Raw genomic sequence first — 23,355 nt, 5'->3', positions numbered from 1 at the left:
TGGCATGTAAATACCTTGCAATGCCAGCTACAAAAGTGCCAGGTGAATGTCTGTTCTCACTTTCAGGTGACATTGTAAATAAGAAGTGGACAACATTATCTCCTGTAAATAGAAACAAACTTGTTTCTCTTAGCGATTGACTGAACAAGGAGTAGGACTGAGTCGACTTGTAGGCTCTGAAGTTTTATATTGTTTTGTTTTTGAGTGCAGTTATGTAACCAAAAAAAAAATCACATTTGTAAGTTGTGCTTTCACGATAAAGAGATTGCACTATGGTACTTGTATGAGGTGAATTGAAAAATACTATTTCTGTTATTTTTACAGTGCAAATATTTGTAATAAAAATAATACACACTTTGTGTTCTATGTTTAATTGAAATCATTATTATTGAAAATGTGGAAAACATCCAAAATATTTAATACATTTCAATTGGTAGTCTCTTGTTTAACTGTTAGATTAAAACTGTGGTTAATCAACAGCCCTAATCAGAAGCAATGCCTTAAGAAAGGAATGGATCTAGATCCTACGTCTTCCTCTTCGGTTTGAAATACGTTTAAGGGTGCTGAAATATTTTGGGTAGTTGTTGCAAGAACCTCTGGTGTCAAAATACCACAAGAATGTATGTTGTCACAGAATTTTGCCTGAGAACTTGAAAGAGAAAAAACTGGTAACTACCTTTCCGTAACTGTTGATCTTCAAGATGCGTTGCACACGTCCATTCCACCGCATATTGTTGGAGATTTTTCCTTTACCAGTCCCTGTCAGGGCAACGTGAGCTCCTTCTGGTACCTTGTACCACTGCAGGCATAAAGGGCTACACTGCCCCCCGTCCCTCCTCAGTTCCTTAGTACCAAAAACACTCCGATAGAGAGGGGAAGTGGGTGGGTTGTGGCATGGACATATGCAACACATCTCAAAGAACATTTACAGAAAGGTAGGTAAAAACGGTTTCTAACCTTTTCTGTAACTGTTGTTCTTCAAAATGTGTTGCTCATGTCCATTCCAAAGTAAGTGTGTGCGCACGTGTGCACTGTCGCCAGAAGTTTTTCCTTCAGTGATATCCGTCGGGTCAGCTCCTGTGACCCTGGAGTGGCACCCGCTGATCCTCCACCCCTTCAGTTCCTTAGTGCCAGCAACTCCAACAGAGGGGTAGGTGGGCGGGTTTTGGAATGGACATGAGCAACACATCTCGAAGAACAGTTACAGAAAAGGTAACAATTTTTTCTTCTTAGAGTGGTTGCTCATGTACACTCCAATGTAGGTGACTCCCAAGCAGTTACATTGGAGGAGGGCTTGGAGTTCATTTACATGCTGATTGGAGTACTGCTCTGCCAAAGCCCACACCATCTCTGGCTTGCTGAGTGATAGCATAATGTGTCACGAACATGTGTACCAATGACCATATCGCTGCCCTACAGATGTCCTGTTTCGGGACCTGTGCCACAAATGTGGCTGATGACGCTTGTAGCCTTGTAGAGTGTGCCATCAGTTTAGGAGCTGGGCCCCCACCAACTCATAGCAAGTATGGATTTCACGATCAGATTCTCTGTGTTGAGACTGGGTTGCCTTTAATTCTGTCTGCGATGACCACAAACTGTTCCCTGGTCTTCCTAAAGGGCTTGGTCCTCTCTAAATAGAAGGCGAGTGCCCATTAAATGTCCAATGAATGGAGCACGGTTTCTCCCTGCTAGCATGGGCCTTTGGGTAGAAGACTGGGAGGAATATATCTCGATGGCTATGGAATTGAGAGACCACTTTTAGCAGAAAGGACAGGTGGGGTCGTAGCTGCACCTTGTCCTTGAAAAAGATTGTGTATGATGGCTCAGAGGTGAACGCCCGAATCCCCAAGACCCTTCTACCTGAGGTGATAGCCACCAAGAATGCCACCTTCCATGACAGATAAAGTAATGAGCAGTGTTAGGGGGCTTATTCCTTCACCCACTTACTTCCCTGGTCCTTCCCACATGAACAGAGAGCAACAATACCCGAAGTCCAAAGGTGCAAACAATTCAATGTTTATTGGGGTGAACTTCCAGCAAGCATGATTCCAGTTTCCTTCCTTAGTGTTCCCCTTCCCAGCTCTGACACCACAGAGCCTTACACCTGTGTCCCTGTTCCCATTCCTGCCCTTAGCCAAACATGATTCCAATTTCCTTACCCCCATTCCCTGTTCCCATTTCCCCCTTTAGCAAAACGTGATTCCAATTTCCCCATCCCCATTCCCTGTTCCCATTTCCCCCACCCACACACCCACCCCCACTCCCTGATTGACTGCAGACTATATAGTAAAACTTGAGTTCTGCTTAGCTATACCTTAACCAACCATTTTCCTGAAATTTAACTAACCAATCCTAACATATTGTAACATGATTATGTAACCAATTATATCCCACCATCTTAATTAGTTTACACCCAGCAAAATTAATTATACAGCAGACAGGAACAATGACAGAACCAGACAGAGATTATACAGACAAACAATAGCAAAGTGGGAACTATAATGACAAAACAATACAGAAGTGAGGATTTCACATCCCGGCTATTGATAAGTGAGTTCTTGCCAGACAGGATGCTATCAAACTAAGTTTCCTTTTACATTGTCTAGGCACTTCCCTTTCTCTGGAGGTGATAGGCACTATCAGGACAGGACTGTATTCCTAACAGCCCAATAGCACCTTCTTTCAATGTGGCTAGTTTGGAATGTGAGGATGTGACCGATCGCTTCCCAGTTTATGGCTGCCTGTTGCTTAGCCAAAGGCCTTAGCCTAAGAACAGGGCCTCAGACTGTCACAGTAAGAGAACGTCCTTACACCGGCAGACAGTGATTTTGATTCTTTCTTTTATATCTCTATAACTAGCCAAGTGATAAGAATACACCTAAATTCTTAGAGTATAGGCCTTTACAGACAGACCTGAATATCTATATCCTAACAAGCAGGATTGCCAGTGGCTCGAACGGGGGGCCTGTCAGTCTGTTGTGTTGTGTTGTCCATGAGGATCGCTGCCTGGTTTCCCACTAACAAATTCTGAGAGCCAGGCAGGCTAGGTGCACCACCCTTACTCCCTCACATTGATGTGCAAAGCCAACTCTTCTTGTGACCAAAGGCCTTGGTCCTGAAGCTCCCAGATGGGTTTCCTATCCCACATTCGAAGCGTCCGTGACTAGGGACAGCATGGGAGCAGGTCTTGAGATGGGAACAACCGCACACACGTTCTCTGGGTCCTGCAACATCGAAGCATTGAAATTATCAGTGGGGGAAGGGAGACCACCCTGTCCAGATGATGGTGGCCTGATGTGTATACTGACACTAGCCACAACTGGAGCGGCATTAGCTTCAGCCTTGTGTGCTGCACCACATAAGTGCATGACGCCATGTGACCCAGCAGCTTCAAGGACATCCTTACTGTACTAATGGGGTGTTCTGCCACATCTTCTATAAGCATCCCTATTGCTTGAAAGTGACTCTCCAGAAGAAAGGCCCTGGGTCAGGTGGAGTCTAGGACCGTGCCAATTAATTCTATTCTCTGGGTTGGTGAAAATATCGATTTCTACTTGTTTATCAATAGCCCCAAGTCTTGAAACGTTAACTGTATCAGTTCTACATGAGTTTCGACTTGGTTCCTGGACTGGCCTCTAATCAGCCACTCAGCCAGGTAGGGGTATACTTGCACCCAACTCCACAGGAAGACCACCATAACTGACATGCACTTGGTGCTACTGATAAGCCAAAGGGTAGCACTGAACTGATAACGGTTGTGGTCCACCACAAACTGTAGATATTTCTGTGTCCTCAGAATATCACAGTGTGAAAATGTGTGCTTTAGGTTGAGGGTGGCATACCAGTCCCCTGGATACAAAGAGGGGATAAATCGAGGCCAATGAGACCATGCTCAATGTAAGCTTTTACTTGAAGCTCTTGAGGTTCCACAGATCCAAAATTGGTCTTAGGTCACTGTTGGTCTTTGGGATCAGGAAATAATGGGAATAAAACCTCTGCTCCTTAGCTCTGGAGGAACCTCCTCCACTGCTTCTGCCCTTAGAAATGACTGCACCTCCTGGGACAGAAATCTCATGGGAGAAGGATCCCTGAAGAGGATGGGTGGAAAGGAGGGGAACAACTGAACTATAGGATATATCCCACTTCTACTGTGCACAACACCCAATGGTCGGTGGTAATGCGGGACCATGCCCGGTCCACAAATGAAGGGAAGATATGATCCAGGTAACGTCCTGGTACGCCATCCCCAGGTGTACCCTCAAAAGGCCATTTGCCCAAAGAAGAGGGAGCCTCCTTCAAATGGTAGGTCCTGGATGGTTTTCTGGACCTCATATGGAAGTCCCAAGGCCTGTAACCAGGAGCATTGTTTCATCACCAACGTCAAGGCCATGACTCAGGCAGCCACATCTGCCCCATCCAGAGCCACCTTGAGGGATGCCTTGGTTACTGCTTTCCCTTCCTCCACTAAAGCAGCAAACTCGCCCCTCAATTCTAGAGGCAGGAGCTCCTTGAACTTTTCCAAGGCAGACACGGAATTAAACCCATAGCAGCCTGCCATAAATATAAATGGAAGGATAACCACCTTTCTGTATACAGTGCTATAAAATCCCTCCTGGCCAGAGGCAAAATCCTTTCACCTGTAAAGGGTTAAGAAGCTAAGGTAACCTCGCTGGCACTTGACCCAAAATGGCCAATGAGGGGACAAGATTCTTTCAAATCTGGAGGCGGGGGGAACAAAGGGTTTGGGCTGTCTGTGTGATGCTTTTGTCAGGAACAGATCAGGAATGTAAGCCTTACAACTCCTTTAAAGTTAGTAAGTAATCTAGCTAGAAAATGCGTTAGACTTTCTTTTGTTTAATGGCTTGTAAATAAGCTGTGCTGGAGGGAATGTATATTCCTCTTTTTGTGTCTTTTTGTAACTTAAGGTTTTGCCTAGAGGGATTCTCTATGTTTTGAATCTGATTACCCCGTAAGGTATTTACCATCCTGATTTTACAGAGGTGATTCTTTTACCTTTTCTTTAATTAAAATTCTTCTTTTAAGAACCTGATTGATTTTTCATTGTTCTTAAGATCCAACGGTTTGGGTCTGTGTTCACCTGTACCAATTTGTGAGGATTATTATCAAGCCTTCCCCAGGAAAGGGGGTGTAGGGTTTGAGGGGGATATTTTGGGGGAAGACGTCTCCAAGTGGTCTCTTTCCCTGTTCTTTGTTTAAAACGCTTGGTGGTGGTGCCATACTGTTCAAGGACAAGGCAAAGTTTGTACCTTGGGGAAGATTTTAACCTAAGCTGGTAAGAATAAGCTTAGGGGGTCTTTCATGCATGTCCCCACATCTGTACCCTAAAGTTTGGAGTGGGGAAGGAACCTTGACACAGCCTAAGAGGGCCTGATGGTTGGCTATCCTCAGCTGGAGGCCCCCCATGAAATAGACTTTCCTTCCAAATAAATCCAATTTTTTTTACATCCTTGGCTTTTGGGGATGGCCCCTGCTGTCCCTGCTTCTCTTTTTCATTCACCTCAGAGACAATCAAGGAGCCCAGTGGCAGATGAGTATATAGGAACTCAAACCTTTTGAGGAACGAAATACTTCCTCTCTGTTCTCTTACTTGTATCAACATAAGGGTTTACCAAAGATCCTTTATCAGCTCCAGAATAGCCCCATTCAGGAGTAAGGCAACTCACGACGGCCCTGAGGGTGCCAATATGTCCACAAGGGAGTGAGCAGCCTCAGCGACTTCTGCCTGAATGCCCAAGTTTTGGCCCATCCTGTGTAGAAGCTCCTGATGTGCCCTACAGTCATCCTCGGTGAGCACCACAGCAGTCCCCACTAGTGACTCATCTTGGGAGGAGGATGACGAAGCCAGTACAGGGACCAGACCTGGAACTGTCTCTTCTGTAGATGGGTCCTGTGAAGGTGTATCTCGTTCCTCGGTACCAGCATCACCATCAGCCTCTGCACTGACCTCGGCGCCGGGAACTGCTGATCCGAGGGGGACTGTGGGGGAGCTCACCCTTTAAAAGTCGCCAAGTATGCGTGTTCTGAATGGGGCCCTTGGAGCTGTTGGAATGCCCACGGGTTCCAAATTGGCCATGGCATAGGTATTTGCCATTGAGTTGGTGGTGGCCATGGTGTTAATGTCAACCTCTTAAACCATGTCTAGCACTCAGTGTCTGTAGCCCAACCATGTTTATTCCCCCTTGAGGCACAGGATTCAGCCTCTGAGTCTGATTCAGGAAAGTCATTCCTGGGTGACCACGGTGGTGCGGTCCCAGTCAGCACCAGTGAGCAGAGGTGTGGGGGCGATGAGCAGTGCGGTGCCGAAGTGGGTCGGTGCTGGGAAGTAGAACAGTGTCGCAGGGTAGAGCACTGCTGCGACATAGACCAATATTGTGAAGTGTATCGGTCCCACGAGGTGGAGTGGTGCCATTTGGGGGAAGAGCTGTGCCATTGCATCATAGCCGGCTTGCCCTTGGTACGCACTTGCTTTGGTGCCGTAGCCTCTCTCAGTGCTGGGGTTGCTGTTGATTGTTCACGCCGCACTGGAGATGGTGGCATTGGGAAGAAGAGTAAGTCCCTCACTGCGTGGAATGCCTTTGGTGTTGATGGTAAAGCCAGAGCTGAGTTTCCCCAGTGGCTCTCCCTCAGCGGGGAAAGCATTTGCATCGGACTCAATGATGCCCTTCCTGGCACTGGAGTCAACGAAATATTGCACTCTACTGCTGCCTCATAGTGGCCTGGTGCGGGTTACACCCTCTCTGAGCACCTATGGCCCTCAGGCCTTGGAGTCAGCAAGTGCCCATGGTTCATCTTACACTGTTTCTTCTTCAGCACCAGCAATGGTGAGCGGTGCTGAGGAGTTGGTGCAGGGATCATCTTCTTGTGCACTGGTGGAGAATAACAGGGCCAGCAGTACTTTTTAGTGTCCTTCCTTGGTGCAGAGGAGGAAAAGCAAAGTTGTGACACAGGGACGCCAGGGCGCTCTTAACCGACCCTGAGGCAGTCAGTGCCAATTCCCCTTGTGGCTCTGTATGGGGATGAAGTGCCACTTCAATCAGAAGGAACTTTAACCTGTTGTCCCTCTCCTTCTTGGTCCTACGTGTAAAGTTCTTACAGATGCAGCACCTCTCTTGAATGTGTCTCTCCGAGGCACTTTAGGCAACTGTCATGTGGGTCACTCCCCGGCACCAGTTTGTGGCACGGAGCACATGGCTTAAAGCCTTGGGATCGAGGCATGTCCTGGAGCCGGGGCAGGTGAGCCCTGTGTGCGGGGAACTAAACCTATACTAACTCAGTTAACTACTGTTCTAACTACCAACTAATGTAATAACTATATACAATTTTCTATTTACAAAAGTCCACTGAAGGAAGCACTTGCATGACCAAGAGACCAGTAATGTTCCAGCGACTGTCATGGGCGGTTAAAAGGAATTGAAGGGGCAGATGGTCGGCAGGCCCCTATATACCGTGCCATGAGGGTGCCACTCCAGGGGGTGCAGGAGCTGACCCGATGGACACCACCGAGGGAAAAACTTCTGGCGACGGTGCACGTGCTTGTGTACACTTACATTGGAATGGACATGAGTAAGCACTCAAAGAACCGTTTTTCCTTCTTTGAGTGATCGGAAGTGTCCATTCCACTGTAGGTGACCCACAACCAATTTGAACTACCGGAACATGGACTGAAGGACAACTTGGCCTAATCTGGCATTGTCCCTTGATTGATGAGAGACGGCATAGTCAGAGGCAAACATATAGAGCAATGACCAGATAGCTGCATTACTAATATCCAGAATGGGAATCTTAGCCAGAATGGCTGCAGAAGTTGCTCTCAACCTGTTTGAGTGCACCATCATTCTATTTGGAGGTGTAACATCGGCCAATTAGTAACATAAATTAATGCAGCTGGAAATCCAGGTAGAGATCCTCTGGGTGGAGACCATTTGGCCTGTTACTCTATCTGAAATGGTTACAAAGAGTTGAGATAAATGGCCTAGACCAGTCCAGGTAAAAACCCAATGCTCTTCTAATATCTAGAGCAGCGGTTTTCAAACTTTTTGAGCTGAGCCCCCCATTTAAGTTACAATTTTTGGTTGTGGCCCCACCCCAAGCCAAGACAAAAATCGACAGAATACCTGCCCTTCCCTCTCGGGTTTTCAGGGTGGGGGAAGACACGGGCCAAAGCCTCTGGAGGCAGAGCCAGCACTGGGCACGAAGGCTGCTGGGAGCAGAAATCAGCACAGCTGCAGCAGATATTGACACTGACCCACAGGCTGTGTGGCCTACTAAGATGAGTCAGGTGGTGAAGGTGGTGCTCCCTCCCTGAACCCTGCCACACAGTACTTCCAATCAGACCTCAGAGATCAAGGAACTTAATTCCTCTCTAGACTCCTGCTGTAACCAGTCAGTAAAGTCCGATACCTTGTGCCTGTTGAAGAAATCATACTTGGAAAGGAGTGCCTGGTAGTTGGCAATTCTAAGCTAGAGCCTGACAGGTGAGTAGTTCTTCCTTTCAAAGAGATCCATTCACTTGAGTTCCCTTTTCTTAGGTATTGCCTTGCTTGCTCTTGGGCAGTGGTAACAACAAGAGATCTAGGTGTGGATTAGTATAAAAATACTGAAATCCTGATGATGGTGTCTGGTACCTTTTCTCTTCCTTTTTCAAAGGCAGTGGAATAGATGGGGGTTCTTCAACAAGAGCTCTGCTGGCTCTAACTGTCCTTCATTGATTAGCATAGCCAGTCTTGCTGGCATTGAGAAGTGCACGGTAGCTAACAATTTGAGAGATTTGTTGTGCACCACATCAAATGTTTTTTCTGATGTCACAGCCCTTCATCAAAGGAGGTCTTGAAATGCCCTGCAGCCATCAGGAGGTGAGGAGCAGATGGGACCACAGCCTCATGAGGTGATGATGATGAAATGGCAACAAGAGTGAGTTCAATAGGCAGATGGAATTCCTCATCAGAAATTTGTAATAGCTAAGTATTCGCAACTGACATCTGGGATTGTTGTTGCTGAACCCTAAGAGGAGGCAGATCTAGCCCTGGAAAGGACAGAGGAGGTGGGTTTTCATGTTGAAGACCCTGTGGTGCCCAGTATGGCCAAGCATGGGAGCCAGAAGTGAAATGAACGAGGGACTGTGGTGTAGGATACCAAAGAGGATGTCCCTCTTATATCTCCTGTGTCTACTAGGGTAGCCTCGTGCTCTGGAATCTCTATGAGATGCATTAAGATCTTGGGGAATATGTGGGAGACCTCTCTCCCACAACTGCAGTCTGAAGCAGATGTGGAAAAGTAATAATTCTCTACCAGTGGAGGATCTGATTTGGTAGGAGCCCCAGGGCCTGATGAAGAATGCTTGTCAGTACCAAGGATTGTATCTGGTACCAAAGACAATAGTGGTGACTCAGAAAGGGTGGATACTGCTAGATTCACCCACTACTGTGAATTTCAGTGTCAAGACAGCTGGTACTGTGAACAACATTTTGAGGATGACAGCACTGAGTGGAAGTTGCTGACAATGATGATAACAATATAGCTGGTACTTCTAGAGTGAGCTCCGATGTCAGTATTGAGAGCTGTGAAGCTTGTGCCAGAGACAATGGCTAATATTGAAGTACAGCAACTAGAGTCTTTATGAGCGTCTGAAAAATTGAATTTACGCCTTGTACTACCCTTGACTAAGGAGGAACGAGGCAAACTCTGCCTCTTTTATTAGAGACCTTGTGCTTTAGAAGAAGTATTCCGTGTCCTACCACTAACACTCAGTGATGAATACTTAACAACAGGAGCAGCCAAGGAGTGTGTTTCATGGGAGCAGGAGTCCAGAAGCTGGCTGCAGGGCATTTCAGGAAGACTGCTCAGATATGGGTTTATCCTGCATATGTGGATCAGAGACAGGCCTCATAAAACTTTTTTCTCAAAAAGTCTAACGGACAACTTATATGACCATCACTGAGGGATACAGTTGCCTCACATGAGAGGCATTATTTGAGGTTTTGCTCATCCATAAAGGCTGAAGCCTGGTAGCAGGTAACCAGAAAAAATTTACCTGTAACAGCTCACGAAAGCTTATGCTCAAATAAATTTGTGAGTCTCTAAGGTGCCACAAGTACTCCTTTTCTTTTTGCGAATACAGACTAACATGGCTGCTACTCTGAAACCAATAAACCTATAGTAATCCTAAACTACTAAAACTATTCTAAAGTGTTAATTATATACAATGAATTTGTTTTAGATACAGTAACTCCTCACTTAATGTTGTAGTTATGTTCCTGAAAAATGCGACTTTACGCGAAACAATGTTAAGCGAATCCAATTTCCCCATAAGAATTAATGTAAATGGGGGGGTTAGGTTCCAGGGAAATTTTTTTTTGCCAGACAAAAGACTATACACACACACACACACACAAAGTATAAGTTTTAAACAAACAATTTAATACTGTACACAGCAATGATGATTGTGAAGCTTGGTTGAGGTGATGAAGTCAGAGGGTGGGATATTTCCCAAGGGATGCCTTACTGCTAAATGATGAACTAGCAATTGGCTGAGCCCTCAAGGGCTAACTCGTTGTTAATGTAGCCTCACACTCTAGAAGGCAGCAGGAATGGAGAGAGAGAGAGAGAGAGAGAGAGAGATGCGGATTTTCCTTTTAAGTACGCTGACCCACTCTTAAGAACACTGCCTTGTTAAGTTAATCAGCAAGCTGAGACCACAGCTGCTGCCAGGAAGCTCCCTCCAACCTGAGTCCTGTTGTTTATCCCCCTGCTCTATGGAGATAGGGTAAGCGGGGTGCAGGAGCAAGGAGGAGGGGGACACCCTGACATTAGCGCACACACACATACCCCGCACAGCAAGCAGGAGGCTCGGGGAGCAGCTCCAAGGCAGAGGGCAGGAGCAGCACTTGGCAGTGGGAGGAGGGTTAGCCAAACTGCTGGCAATTGATAGCCTGCTGGGTGGCTGCTGCACAGGGAACTTAGGGAAGCGGGGAGCTGATAGGGAGGCTGCCGGTCCACCCTGGTTCCAAGCCCCCACCAGCTAGCTGCAACGGGCTGCTCTTTCTGCAAGCAGTGGACAAAGCAGGCGGCTGCCAAACGAAGTTATAAGGGAGCACTGCACAACTTTAAACGAGCATGTTCCCTACTTGATCAGCAATGTAACAACGAAACAACGTTAACCAGGATGACTTTAAGTGAGGAGTTACTGTATGCACGTGCACAAGACAAAGAAACACTGGCTTACGGTTCCATCTTGCAGCCATGGGAGGTAAGAAATAGCTGAGGGTTGTTTGGCCCCACTCTGACCTTTATGCCCTCAGGTTGTGTGTGTTTGTGTGTGTGTGTGTGTGTGTGGAGAAGGAAGGGTCATGAGGACACTCAAAACACATGCACAGCCCAACAGACATTGCTGGCCCAACTATTCCAATCTTGAGTGCTTCGGGATGTATGCATGCCAAAAGCAGAATATATATGGAGAAGCACGTCAAGAATATTTTATTGCATACTATTAAAAATTAAGACACACCCCCCCACAAGATCTGTGGCAATCTTTTTAGAGGACTAGCCATCACTATCATGAAATAAGGAACAAAACTATTAATACATTAATAGGTAATTCACATTCATGATTCATTATACAGAAGGAAGCAGCATTCATTTAGGCAAAAATATCTGGGCTTTGTTTTGAAAAAAAGTTCAAACAACATTTTCAGGAGATAGTGTGGTGGTAAGTTATTGTATACTTATTGTTTGCAAAATCAGTACTATGTACATACCACAATGTAATTAACAATATGCATTGTTTTCAAGTTACTATGTTATTAACTTGTATAATTTGTCTTCTCTTATCAAGGATTACCAAATTACACTCTTCCATTCATATATTTACCATTGTAAGAAAAATTCCGAACTCTGGATTTAAATCTACAATATCTCCATCAGAAAATATGAACTGCTTTTTCCTTTCTTTCCTTGCTGTTAAAATAATATAAATTTGTTGTGCTGCAACTGATAAAACAGGTAATTCAATTCTGTTAAATTCATCGAAGCATCCCCAGGAACCTGACTGCGCAAGACCTACAATGGAAAAGGAAAATGTGGCTGATGACGGTTTCTGGAAATGATTCCCCCACAAGCCTAAGCTATTTGGTCGGCACCTCTCTTCCTGCAAATATTGCAGGCAGTTCAGTATACAAACTTCTTAACAGTGAAACTCAATCAGAATAATTTTTTTAATTCTTCAGGGAATTGCCAGGTCTTGGATACAGGTTTTCCTACAGTTGGACCCATAATTCAGTATAAAGATTAGTTTCTTAATTTAAAAAAAAAGAGATTTGGGTTCTTTTTATCTGCCTTCTATTTTTTGAGTCTTCAGCGTGCACATGGGTCACACTTTCAAGCTTTCCTCTGCAACCATGAAGTCTAGAAACTTTTACTACTTTTTTTTTTTAAGTTAAAGCTAAGATTCTCATGTAATCACTTGTCTCCAGTATCTGGGACTTTAAATAGAACACAATCGCAAGACTCAGGATAAAACTGTCAGGATAAAAAAGTGGACTGTGTAATCAGGATTACTGATACGTAATCTATCTTTCTAAAATCACTCAGTCACACTTTCTGCATCTTTTTTCTGATCAGAACTTCAGAAACTGAACAGTACATTTTTACAGCTACATGGCTTCCCTCTTCCTCAGTATCTACTAGTATTCCTGTCCTCTTACTTTCCCTTTCTGTAAGCACTGCTCCCAAATTTCAGACTTTCACCATGAATAACTTCATATAGATTTGTAAATGAAATTTTTTAAATTGTATGTTATCTATTTACGGGTTTTATATGTCTGCCTATTACTGCAATATCTAAGTACCTTCCATATTAAATTAATACCAATATTGAAATTCCTAGTGGACTTCTTGGAGTCTGACTCTTCTTTTGGGGGTAAAATCTCTACTTTGGCTATGACATTTTCATTTTATTTTTTTATTTATCTGTTTCTTTCAGGGTGTTGGGTGTTTTTTTTCTGTGGGCAGAGTGTTTGGGTAGATGAGGGTGTCAATGTTGTGAATGTCATTCTTGCTACAGTAGATATGGTTTTTGGAAGAGGAAAATTGTGCAGTATTTCCTAAAGCTGGCAACACCTTAGATTCACCTAATCTCCTGTGGAAATTCATTCCACACCCAGATCCCCTCAGCCAAGAATGTTTTCTCTCCAGCTCTCACACACTTCCTCCTGGCCTTTGCTATTGTAATTTAAAAAAAAATTACTAATCTCTCTCTCTACAATATTCACGGAGTTCCAAAAAGACAGTATCTTGACACTTTTCCATTAAACGACAAGAATCTGACTAGCATCCTAGTTATGAAGCTTTCAAAACAAAATTATTATAGGCAGGGCTGGTAGCACCACCTATTATTAATGTTGCAGACACTGTAAAGGCCCAGTTGTCAGTTGCTTACAACTTTGCCACACCTTAATTGTTTGGGCTGAATTGTTCCAGGCTGGGTGTCTGGGTGTCTGACTATTTAAGAAGATTTCAGCCATTTCCAAGAATAAGGTTAAAGGAAAAGAAATGATTACTCACCTTTTCATAAGTGTTGTTCTTTGAGATGTGTTACATATGTTCATTACACTGTACATATGTACAGGGATGTGCAGGAGAGTTTTCCTTAGCAGTACCTGCAGGGCAGCCAACCCTGTGCCCTGGCATCCCACATCCTCCGAGTTGAAGGGATAAAGGGTGGAGCCGACTAGCCCATCCTTCAGTTCCTTTATACCAGAATCTTAGAAATTAGATTCCAAAGCATTGGGGAAGGAAGGTGGGTTGGGTAATGAATATATGGAACACATCTCAAAGAACAATAGTCACAAAAAGGTAACTCTTCTCTTCAAGTGATTGTATATGTCTGTTACACTGTAGGGGACTCCTAAACCATTTTCAATGGAGTGGGGACTAGGAGTATAATTGGAAGAGGGGTTGCAGGACCACTTTGCCCACATTCACATCTTCCCTTGATGCCTCAATAATTATACAGCATCTAGCTAATATGTGGTCTGAGGACTATGTCGCTGCTCTGCAGATGTCCACGATATGGATCTTTCCCCACAAACACTGAGGAGGTGGCGCATGCTCTAGATGAATGCTCTAACACAGAGGTCCCCAAAATGGGGGGCACCGCCTTCCCCAGAGGGGTGCCAATGAATGTTCGGGGAGCTCAGCTGGGTCCCGGGCCATGGGAGGTAGGACCTCCTGGGTCCCCATGGAGGGCAGGAGAGCCACCCAGCTCTGCTCCTGGCCCCTGCCACTGGCCCCGGCTGCTGACTCCACACCCGGTGCCCTGGCCCCCAGCCAAGACTCTGCTCCTGTCCCCAGCTGTGGACCAAACCTTGGCCCCCTTACCCATGTCCACATCCCCCCCTCCCAGCCCCAGCTTGGGGGAGGTGGGAGAAGGGGCACAGACAGGAATGGGGGGGCACAGGTAAAAAGTTTGGGGACGATTGCTCTAACAGCTTCTTAAGAGCACAGTACCCTTGGCAGCATAGCACATGACAACACAGCTGGTGATCCATTTGGTGACAAGATGGCTTCTCATTCATTCTGCACAAAGTAAAAAAAGTTTAGAAAAGACCTGGAAGATCTTTGGTTTATTCAAGTAATAAGCCAAGGCTCGGCGAACATCCAAAGTGTGGTGCTTCTGTTCATCTTTGTGAGCATGTGGCTTTGGAAAGATGACAGATAAGTACACTGACTGATTGAGATGGAAATCAGATGCTACTTTGGAAAGAAACTTAGTGTGTGAGCTAAGCTGCACCTTGTCCTTGTATAAATGGAGGATTCGTTGTCAGGGTACACTGTTCCCCTACTCTCTTTGCAGTGGAGATGGCTATTAAAAAGGCCGCCTTTGCTGAGAGGTGTAACAACAAGCAGGAGGTTAAAGGCTCAAACAGAGGTCCCATAAGAATTGACAGTACTAAATTCAAGTCCCACAGTGGAGTAGGATCTCTGATGGTGGGAGCAACTTCTCTAGAGCTTTTAGGAAGCTGGTAGTCATAGGGTTAGAGATACAGTCCTGCCCTCAATTTCAGCATTTTATGCCTGTATTGCGGCCAGATGCAGCTTGATGGAGAGGACTGCCAGACCTTTAAGGTGTAACAAATAATCCAAAATCGTTTGAATTGTAGATTGTGTAGGAGACACACCATGACTAGCTGCCCAGTTAGAAGAAACTTCCAATTACTAAGGCAAGTAGATCTCTTGGGTGGTTTCCTACTATGGAGCAGGACATTCTAAACTGCTACTGAGCAGTGCACCTCCTCTGGGTTTAATTGCTGAGGAAGTAGGCCATGAGCTACAGCGACTGAGGATTCAGGTGCAACACCTGCCCATGATTCTAGGATATCAGATTTTTTTTATTAGAAGTAGGTTCTTGAAGGCTTGTGTAGACTGGAGTACCACAATGTCCTTGGCCAATCTGGAACAATGAGGATAATTTTGCCTTGTTCTTGCTTTAGCTTGACAATAACCATGGGGATTAGAGGCACTGGTGTCTACATGTACAGCAGGTCCTTGTCCAGTGGGAAGAGGAATGCATCTGAGATGGACTTGGGACTGTGACCTATACTTGAACAGAATCAGGAACACTTTCAGTTCTGGAGAGTTGCAAACAAATCTACTGTAGAAACAACCCCTACTTGAAAAATTTATCTTAGAGTAGCCAGCTGGAGAGACCATTTGTGATCCAAGTTGAATGACTTGTTCAGGCAGTCTGCTAGGGCATTCTGGATTCCTGGCAGGTGAGATGCTTTGAGAGTTAGCAATGTAGAAACCCATATCCATATGTAGAAACCCACAGCTTGATTGCCTCTTGAGACAAGTTGCCTGATATGGCACTCTCCTGTTTGTACACATAAAAACACTACTGTGGTATTGTCAGTGAGCACCAGGATGATTGATTTGATTCTGCCCTGTATGCATGGAAGAAACTAACACACTCTGGATATTGCACATAACTCAAGAACATTTATGTGTAATTGGACCTCGTGAGAGATCACAAGCCATGACCCTTCAGATCACCCAAATGCACTCCCCACCTCGTGGTAGAAGCATCCATCATCTGATCATAGAGGGGAGAGTTGGTGAGAACAGGACTCCCCTATATGCCAGGATTCATCCACCAACCCCTTGCCTGGAATAAACACTAGCTTGTCCAGACAGTGCATATGAGGGCAGTAACTGATCTGAGCTGTGTGTGCAAGCCTCTGAGATGCAGTCTGGAATAGGGGAGGGAGAGGTCACAAGTCCATGCTACCATAGGTCCCAGGAGCCTGAGATAGTTCCTCACTGAGATTTGGGGACTGCTTCTGAATGGCACACAGGGGTCTCAAAGAAGAAACAACCTGGGTTGGAGCTGAAATCCCCAGGACTGTCCCAATAAATTCTATTCTCTGGAGAGCTTCAGGATCAATGTCTCTTATTCACTTCCAGCCCTAGGTATTGGAACAGAGAGAGCATCCAATAGATACTTCCTTCCACTTGTTGACAGGAACAACTCCACAGCAACCAATCATCCAGGTACAGATACCTTTGGACATCCCAACAGTGGAGACAAGCTGCTATCACCATGAATCTAGTGAAAGCTCTCAATGCAAATGATAGGCCAAAGGGTAGAATTTTGAACTGGAAGTGATCTCTTTCTATTATGCACCTTAGGAATATTCTGTGGCCTGGGTAGACTGCCACAAGGAAATATGCATCTCACAAATCAAAGTCAGCATACCAATCACTTGGCTCTGATGAAGGGATAATAGGTACAAGGAAAACCACAAGAAACCTCAGGTTCTTGATGCATTTGTTCAAGTTCTGAAGATCTAGAATTGGCCTGAGACTTGTTTTGTTTTGGTTATAGGAAGTAGTGGGAGTAGAAACTCTTGTTCTGGTACTGAGGGGTCAATTCCTTTGTAGCTCCCAAGGAATAAAGAGTTTGCACTTGTCTTAGTACAGAGTTGGTTATAGGTCCCTGAAAAGGGACAGGGAAGGGGGGCCAAAGAGGGGAAAGAAAGAAACTTCAGGGTATATCCACTTTCCATTGTTCTTAGCAGCCACTTGTTTGAGGTGATGGACTGCTACGCACATAGGAAGTAGGAGAAACAGAGATCTGATCTGACAAGTAGGCTATCCTTGACAGAGGAGTCAAACAAGTTCCTTTGAGGCCTGCAGCTGTCTGGATGAAAATGACCACAGAGGTAGATGGAGTAGGCCTCCTTCTAAGTTGTCTGTGTTTGTACCTGGACTGGTCCAGGTGTCTGGGTGGGTAATACTGCTGTTTCAGCTGAAACTGATACTGAAACATAGTGCTTTCCCAGGCTGGCATATAAAGACCAGTGACTTTCGCACAGCCCCGGAGACTTTCAGTGTGTATACTTCCTCATCAGTCTTAAAGAAAAATAAAGCACAGCTTTCGAAGAGGAGGTCTTCAAGAGTCTGCTGCACCTCTACAGGAATCCCCAACAACTGAAGCCACTACAAATGGTGCATGACTATGGCTGTCACCATGACCCTTGCAGCTAAGTCTGAAGCATCAAGGAAAGTCTGAAGAGCAGCCTGGAAGATCAAACGACTCTCCATCAGAAGGAACTGAAACTTGTTCCTACAGTCCTCAGGTTGCTTGTTTAGGAATTTGAACATAGCAGCCAAATTTGAATAGTTGTATCAGGATAAGAGAGTCTGATGGGTAGCCATATGCAGATGTACCCCTGCAATTGAATAATACCTTTTTAAAAAATTAATTTTTGTGTGTCCTTTTCTTTGAGGGCAGCTTTTGTTCTACCTTTGTCGTGGTCTTTCATTTACTACCTACCATTACCAGAGAGCCTGACATGGAGGTGTTGATAGAAGTGTCCGTATGTCTGGGACAGAACTTGGCATTTATGTTCTATGCACTTTGCCACAAGCATGACTGATGAAGGGGTTTGTAATAGGGATTTAATGAGCTGCATTATAGTCTTTCTTACTTACTTACTTTCCCTGATATAGCTGGGTGTAAAATGTCCATGAGATTATGAGGATTCTTCTCCATGAGCTCCATCTGGATACCAACCGATGTAGTATCCATCCTTTTCAGGAGCTTTGGATAGAGCTTAATGTCATCTGGTACCAGAGAAGACACTTCAACACCAGAGCCTTATCCAGTGACAAGGATGAGATATTCAAAGAAGGCAGGGTAGAAAACTCCAGAGGCTGATCTTGCACCACAAATATAGATGGCAGGTCTGAAGCAGGTTGTGGAAAGTCCCACTCTTGGGTGTATGACAGCTGCTTTGTACTGATCGAAAGCGACTTCTCTGTACCAGGTGGGAAACCCTCCCTTCTCGGCGATTTGTTTCTGTAGAGTAATGAGGAAGCAGACCTGGTCACTGGAGGCATTCTTCAAGGCACCCATTAGGGCCAATAATGGGGCTGATACGGTATCAGACTCCAGTTGTGCCTAGACCAGGCAGTCTAGTCTTTCAGCCTGCTCTGGGCAGGATGTTTGTGAGAGCAGGAACAAGTCCTGGAGGATGCCCTGAACTCCCTGAAGAGGGAGACATAGGAACCCACTTCACACTCCAAGAAGGGTCAGAATGCTCCAAAGGCAAGGGTAGTATGGTATCAGCAGGTGTCATCAGAGATCAGGACAGTGATATATGATAGGACTGAGATACCAGTGGCAACATCGGGGCTTCCAAGCTATTGGTACCGTGCACTGAGGCAAAGCACAACCTGTAGTCTGGGCGAAGGAGACTGAGGAAGACTCTATCTGACCTGTGGTCACAGTTGCTGTAACAGACCCCAATGTCAGTGCTGATGTCTGCACTGCATGTGACAGTCCTGACAAGGTGCCGTTAGTTTGGATGAGCAGTGAAGTGTTACCAAGAGGAAGAGCGGATTTTTTGCAGCTATATAGGCCTCTGGCATGGTCAGTACCAATAATGTCCACTGCCCTACCAACAGCAGCGATGGTGGATCCACTGTTGCCACTGATGAAGTAGCCAGTCTTGATCATCCTGGAATGGGTACAGAAGTCAAAGGCCATGCTCTATGAGAGCCAGTATGGGGTAGTACCAGGGAGTGGCAAGCCAAAAGGTTTGCTCTTCCTTTGGTATTGGAGTGGCTAATCTCTGGGCAGAAAAATCTCACACTGAGGACTCTGAGAAAGTTGAAGCAGTCTTCTTTTTCGGATTTGGAGGTCAAGAGTGGTCCGATCATTTACGCTTTTTAGAGAACTGCCCTAGCAAAGAGGATAAAATGGTTATTTACCTGTATTACAACTGTTGTTCTTTGAGATGTGGTTCATTTATGTATTCCACACAGGAATGTGCGCACCCCCAGCAAGCTGGAGCCAGAGAGCTTTCTGTTAGAGCACCCACCAAGGTGGCACAGGCATCCTGCACCTCCTCATGGCCCCTTTTAAGGCTATATCAGTGTGGTACCACCCCAAACGTCCCCTCTCCCCTTACACCCTCAGTTCTTTTACATTGGAAATGTGTCTGAAGACTCCAGTGCAGAGGGGAGATAGGGTAGGTGGTGGAATACACATGTGAAGCATAATTTGAAGTACTACTGCAATAGGGCTAAGTAATCATGTTTTCTTCTTAGAGTGGTTGATGGATGACGCTACAGAAAATACACAAACAATGGGACCAAGGAGCTGAGCAGATGCATATGAAGGTAGACATCTTCCAGTCAAGGGTCAAAGTATGGGTAGATGGCACACAGGACTAAATGCTCAGGGGGCTAGTGGAAAGGGATTGGAAGATTAACATGTACAGATTCTTCGGATTGGCTGTGACTGCATGTTTTCACTGCAGTTATCTCAGGTCACCAATAACTGGGATAAGCTAACTTGTGATCATGTAATTAAAGATTATAATGCATACTCAAGGAGCTGAACACAGGCAATTCTGGCATTTCTTAGCTTTGATTTCTTGACTTTGCAACACTGATAATGTTCTCTTAACTTTGTGTGTAATACATCTATTATTGAAAAAGACTAAATGAGTATTTACCTCAGGAAAGCATATTTGTATGGATAGGCATTACTATTTAAAATGACTAAGAAAGTGAAAATGAGAATACAAGCAAAAGGTTGATTCTATAGCCTGACAGAGCAGTCACCCAGGATGTGGGACACCCAGGATCCAATCCCTCTGCTCCAATGATTCATATATTATTTACCCACAATGCAACAGCTTCAACAGGAGAGACCGAAGGACTCCCTATATTAGACTTATAGCCCAATGGTTAGAGCGGTCACCTGACAGGCAGCAGATCCTGGTTCAAATCCCTGGTTCAAGAGGGGACTTGAACCAGGGCTTTCCCACCTCCCAAGTGAGCACCCTAACCACTGAGCTAAAAGTTATGAGAAAGGTCCTACCCCTCCAGCTATTTTGTGTAAGCTCATCTACTGGGGCCTGATCCAGTAGGCAGGCTCTGAATCAGATGTGGGCAAACTGCGGCCCACGGGCCACAACCAGGCCACAGGACCCTCCTGCTCGGCCCCTGAGCTCCTGGCCTGGGAGGCTCGTCCCTAGCCCCTCCCCTGTTTTTCCCCCTCCCCCTCAGCCTCAGCTTACTGCACTGCCGGCACAATGCTCTGGGAGGCCGGGCAGCACAGTTGCAGAGCCACAGCCTGACCCGGTGCTCCGGCTGGCGCGGCTGTAGTGCTGCCAGCCACCAGTGCTCCAGGAAGCACAGTAAGGGGGCAGGGAGTGAGGGGGTTGGATAAAGGGCAGGGGAATTGGGGGTGGTGGTCAGGGAGTGGAGGTGTGGATAGGGGTCGGGATGGTCAGAGTGCAGGGAATAGGGGTGTTGGATGGGGCAGAGGTCCTGGGGGGGCAGTCAGGAAGGAGGGGGGGTTAGATGGGGTGTCAGGGGGCAGTCAAGGGCAGGAGTTCCGGGGGCGGTCAGGGGACAGGGAGAAGGTGTGGTTGGATGGGGCAGGGGTCCCAGAGGGTAAGTCAGGAATGAGAGGGGGGGTTGGATGGGGCGGCAGGGGGCAGTCAGAGGTGGGGGATCTGGGGGTGTTCAGGGGACAGGTAGCAGGGGGTGGTGGATGGGGTAGGAGTCCCAGGGGGGCCGTCAGGGGACAGGGGTGGTGGATGGGGCAGGAGTCCCGGGGGAGCCGTCAGGGGGCAAGAAGTGGGGTGGGGGGTTTGGATAGGAGGCCGGGGCCGGGCCATGCCTTGCTGTTTTGGGGAGACACAGCCTCCCCTAACCAGCCCTCCATACAATTTTGGAAACCCGATGTGGCCCTCAGGCCAAAAAGTTTGCCTGCCCCTGCTCTGAACACATCTATCGGATCTGGCCCCTCAGAAGAGTTAGGCTGCTGAATGCCCATCTTCCCCTGGTTTGTGAATCACTCCAGGGCTTAGGCAGGAGGTAGGATTTGGATGCCCACAGGGAGGCAGCAATGCCTATGCTCAGAGGCAGTCACAGGTTAGTAGTGAACTTCTACCCATTTTCAAGTGATTTAGGCTCTTAGGAGCAAGTAGGAGAACTCCTAAGTGCCTAAGGCACTATTGAAAATGGGGGTTAAGTGCTTGTAAAATTTTATCCTATTTGACTATTATAATTTAATAAAAAAGTAATTTGTTCTTTGTTTCTCAGTACATGCAACATGGAAAATCTTACCTTTGAAAATCCTACCCAAGCCTCTGAAGTCCATTTGATCAGAACAGTTAAATACTACTACATATTTTCCCAGAGCCTTTCCCATGTCTTTTGTAGTTTCTGTTTTACCAGTTCCAGCTGGTCCTGCTGGAGCTCCTCCCATGTTCATTCCCAAAGCCTGAGCTAAGGTTATATAGCATCTGTAAATGTTAATTCAAATGTATAATTAACTATAGATGAAACTGAGAAATAAAACCTACATGCATATAATAAAGAAATAAGTATGGGCTATAACCCTCACATTGAATTGTACCTTACTCTGAGAGCAGTCCCAATAATAACAGTAGTACTACCCACATGATAAGGTGCTACTCTACATGAGTGAGAGTGGCAGAATATAGCCTTTAAATGTTAATGTCATAAATAAATCTTAACCTGATTCACCTACAGACTATAGGTATTAGATGGGGTACAATGTATGCTGCCTAAAAAAGAAGCAGTAAACAACCTGCAGTATCACAATAAAGAATGTTCATTATCAATTATCATAGCAGATAGTTTTTGAAGAGCAGATTCTGCCATGGTTGTTCATGTTAAGCAGTACCTCACAGGTATATAGTCCCATTAGGCTAGATTGACTTGACTAAATGCTCATGTAGAGGAGAAAAAGGGATTAAGAACCACCTCCAAAGCAGATGGGTGAGGAATGGAAAGTCTTGGCTCAGCCCCTTCAATATGCCAGCCAGCATATCTGAGCCAGCACAGTTCAGGGGGTGTAATTTGTGGCTAGTACAGGACAACAGTAAATTATTATCCTCCTACCCTTCCCCCACTTCCAGGAAAAGGGGGAGCAGGGAGGGAATTGAGCCTCAGAGATATTTCTCTGAGCCACACTGCCTCCTGGGACAACTGCAGTTAAAGACACAATCCAACCTTTTTTTAATAAAAAGCTAACTTGTGACTTTGCTTTGCTTGGCCAAGTTACACTTCACGGGGAGTAAGGAGGCCACCCAACCCCACTGCTTGATTTACTCAGACTTGGGTCTGTTGTAGAGCACAACCCCTGTTCTCTGGATATTCCTCCCAGTGAGACAATGGATGGGAAAGTGTGGAGAGAGACAGAGTGAACAAAGCCTTAGGTCAGAACAGGTGTCCATACACAAGAAATAAATAAGATGCACCTTTTCAAGGGCTGCAGTAATTTATACAGAGGCCAGGGAATGACTGTGCCTCTCTGAATCACAATTCCTTTGTAAAACTACTCCTATGGAGGAGCAGTTAGGTATAAATCACCTTTGCTCAGGGCCAAGACTAAAAATTTAATCTAAACCCAAGTGAGCAGGATTCCATGAACTCCCTAGGGTTGAGATAAAGAAAATATAGGACATTTGAACAATTAAGGGACAAAAGTAGGTTACTGGCGTGTTAGTCCATGAGCCAGACAACTTTTTGGTACCACCTGGGTGGGCAAATTCCCATTTTAAAAAATATTCTTGCATACGTATTACATAAATATGTGGTGGACCTTTCTGCATGGTATCTTAAAGGTGGAGGTATGCCTGTTTCCACGGTAACAGTACTACTAAGCAGAAGCACTGGGTGAACAATGGGTATAGGCAATATTTTGACTAAAAATGAATACATCTTCACCCAATTTTGGGTAATTACTTTTTTTACATTACAATAATGAATACTATGAAAAATTGTCTTATT

The 23,355-nt window shown here is 45.6% G+C and overlaps 1 protein-coding gene across 1 annotated transcript in view; it reads right to left on the bottom strand.

Annotated features, from left to right (window-relative positions):
• The window catches only part of DNAH8 (dynein axonemal heavy chain 8), a 577,557-nt gene that overhangs the window by 211,683 nt on the left and 342,519 nt on the right, over window positions 1–23,355 (bottom strand). The window contains exons 43-44 of the mRNA XM_074949111.1: window positions 21,664–21,842; window positions 11,888–12,075 (exon numbers count right to left, since the gene is read on the bottom strand). Coding sequence (XP_074805212.1) covers window positions 11,888–12,075; window positions 21,664–21,842 — 367 coding nt within the window. The remainder of the gene's footprint in view (window positions 1–11,887; window positions 12,076–21,663; window positions 21,843–23,355) is intronic.

This window comes from Natator depressus, chromosome 3, assembly GCF_965152275.1.
Source record: "Natator depressus isolate rNatDep1 chromosome 3, rNatDep2.hap1, whole genome shotgun sequence".
NCBI lineage: Eukaryota > Metazoa > Chordata > Testudines > Cheloniidae > Natator > Natator depressus.
Note: the sequence above shows the minus strand (reverse complement) of the source record. Positions and strands in the feature narration are given on the sequence as shown.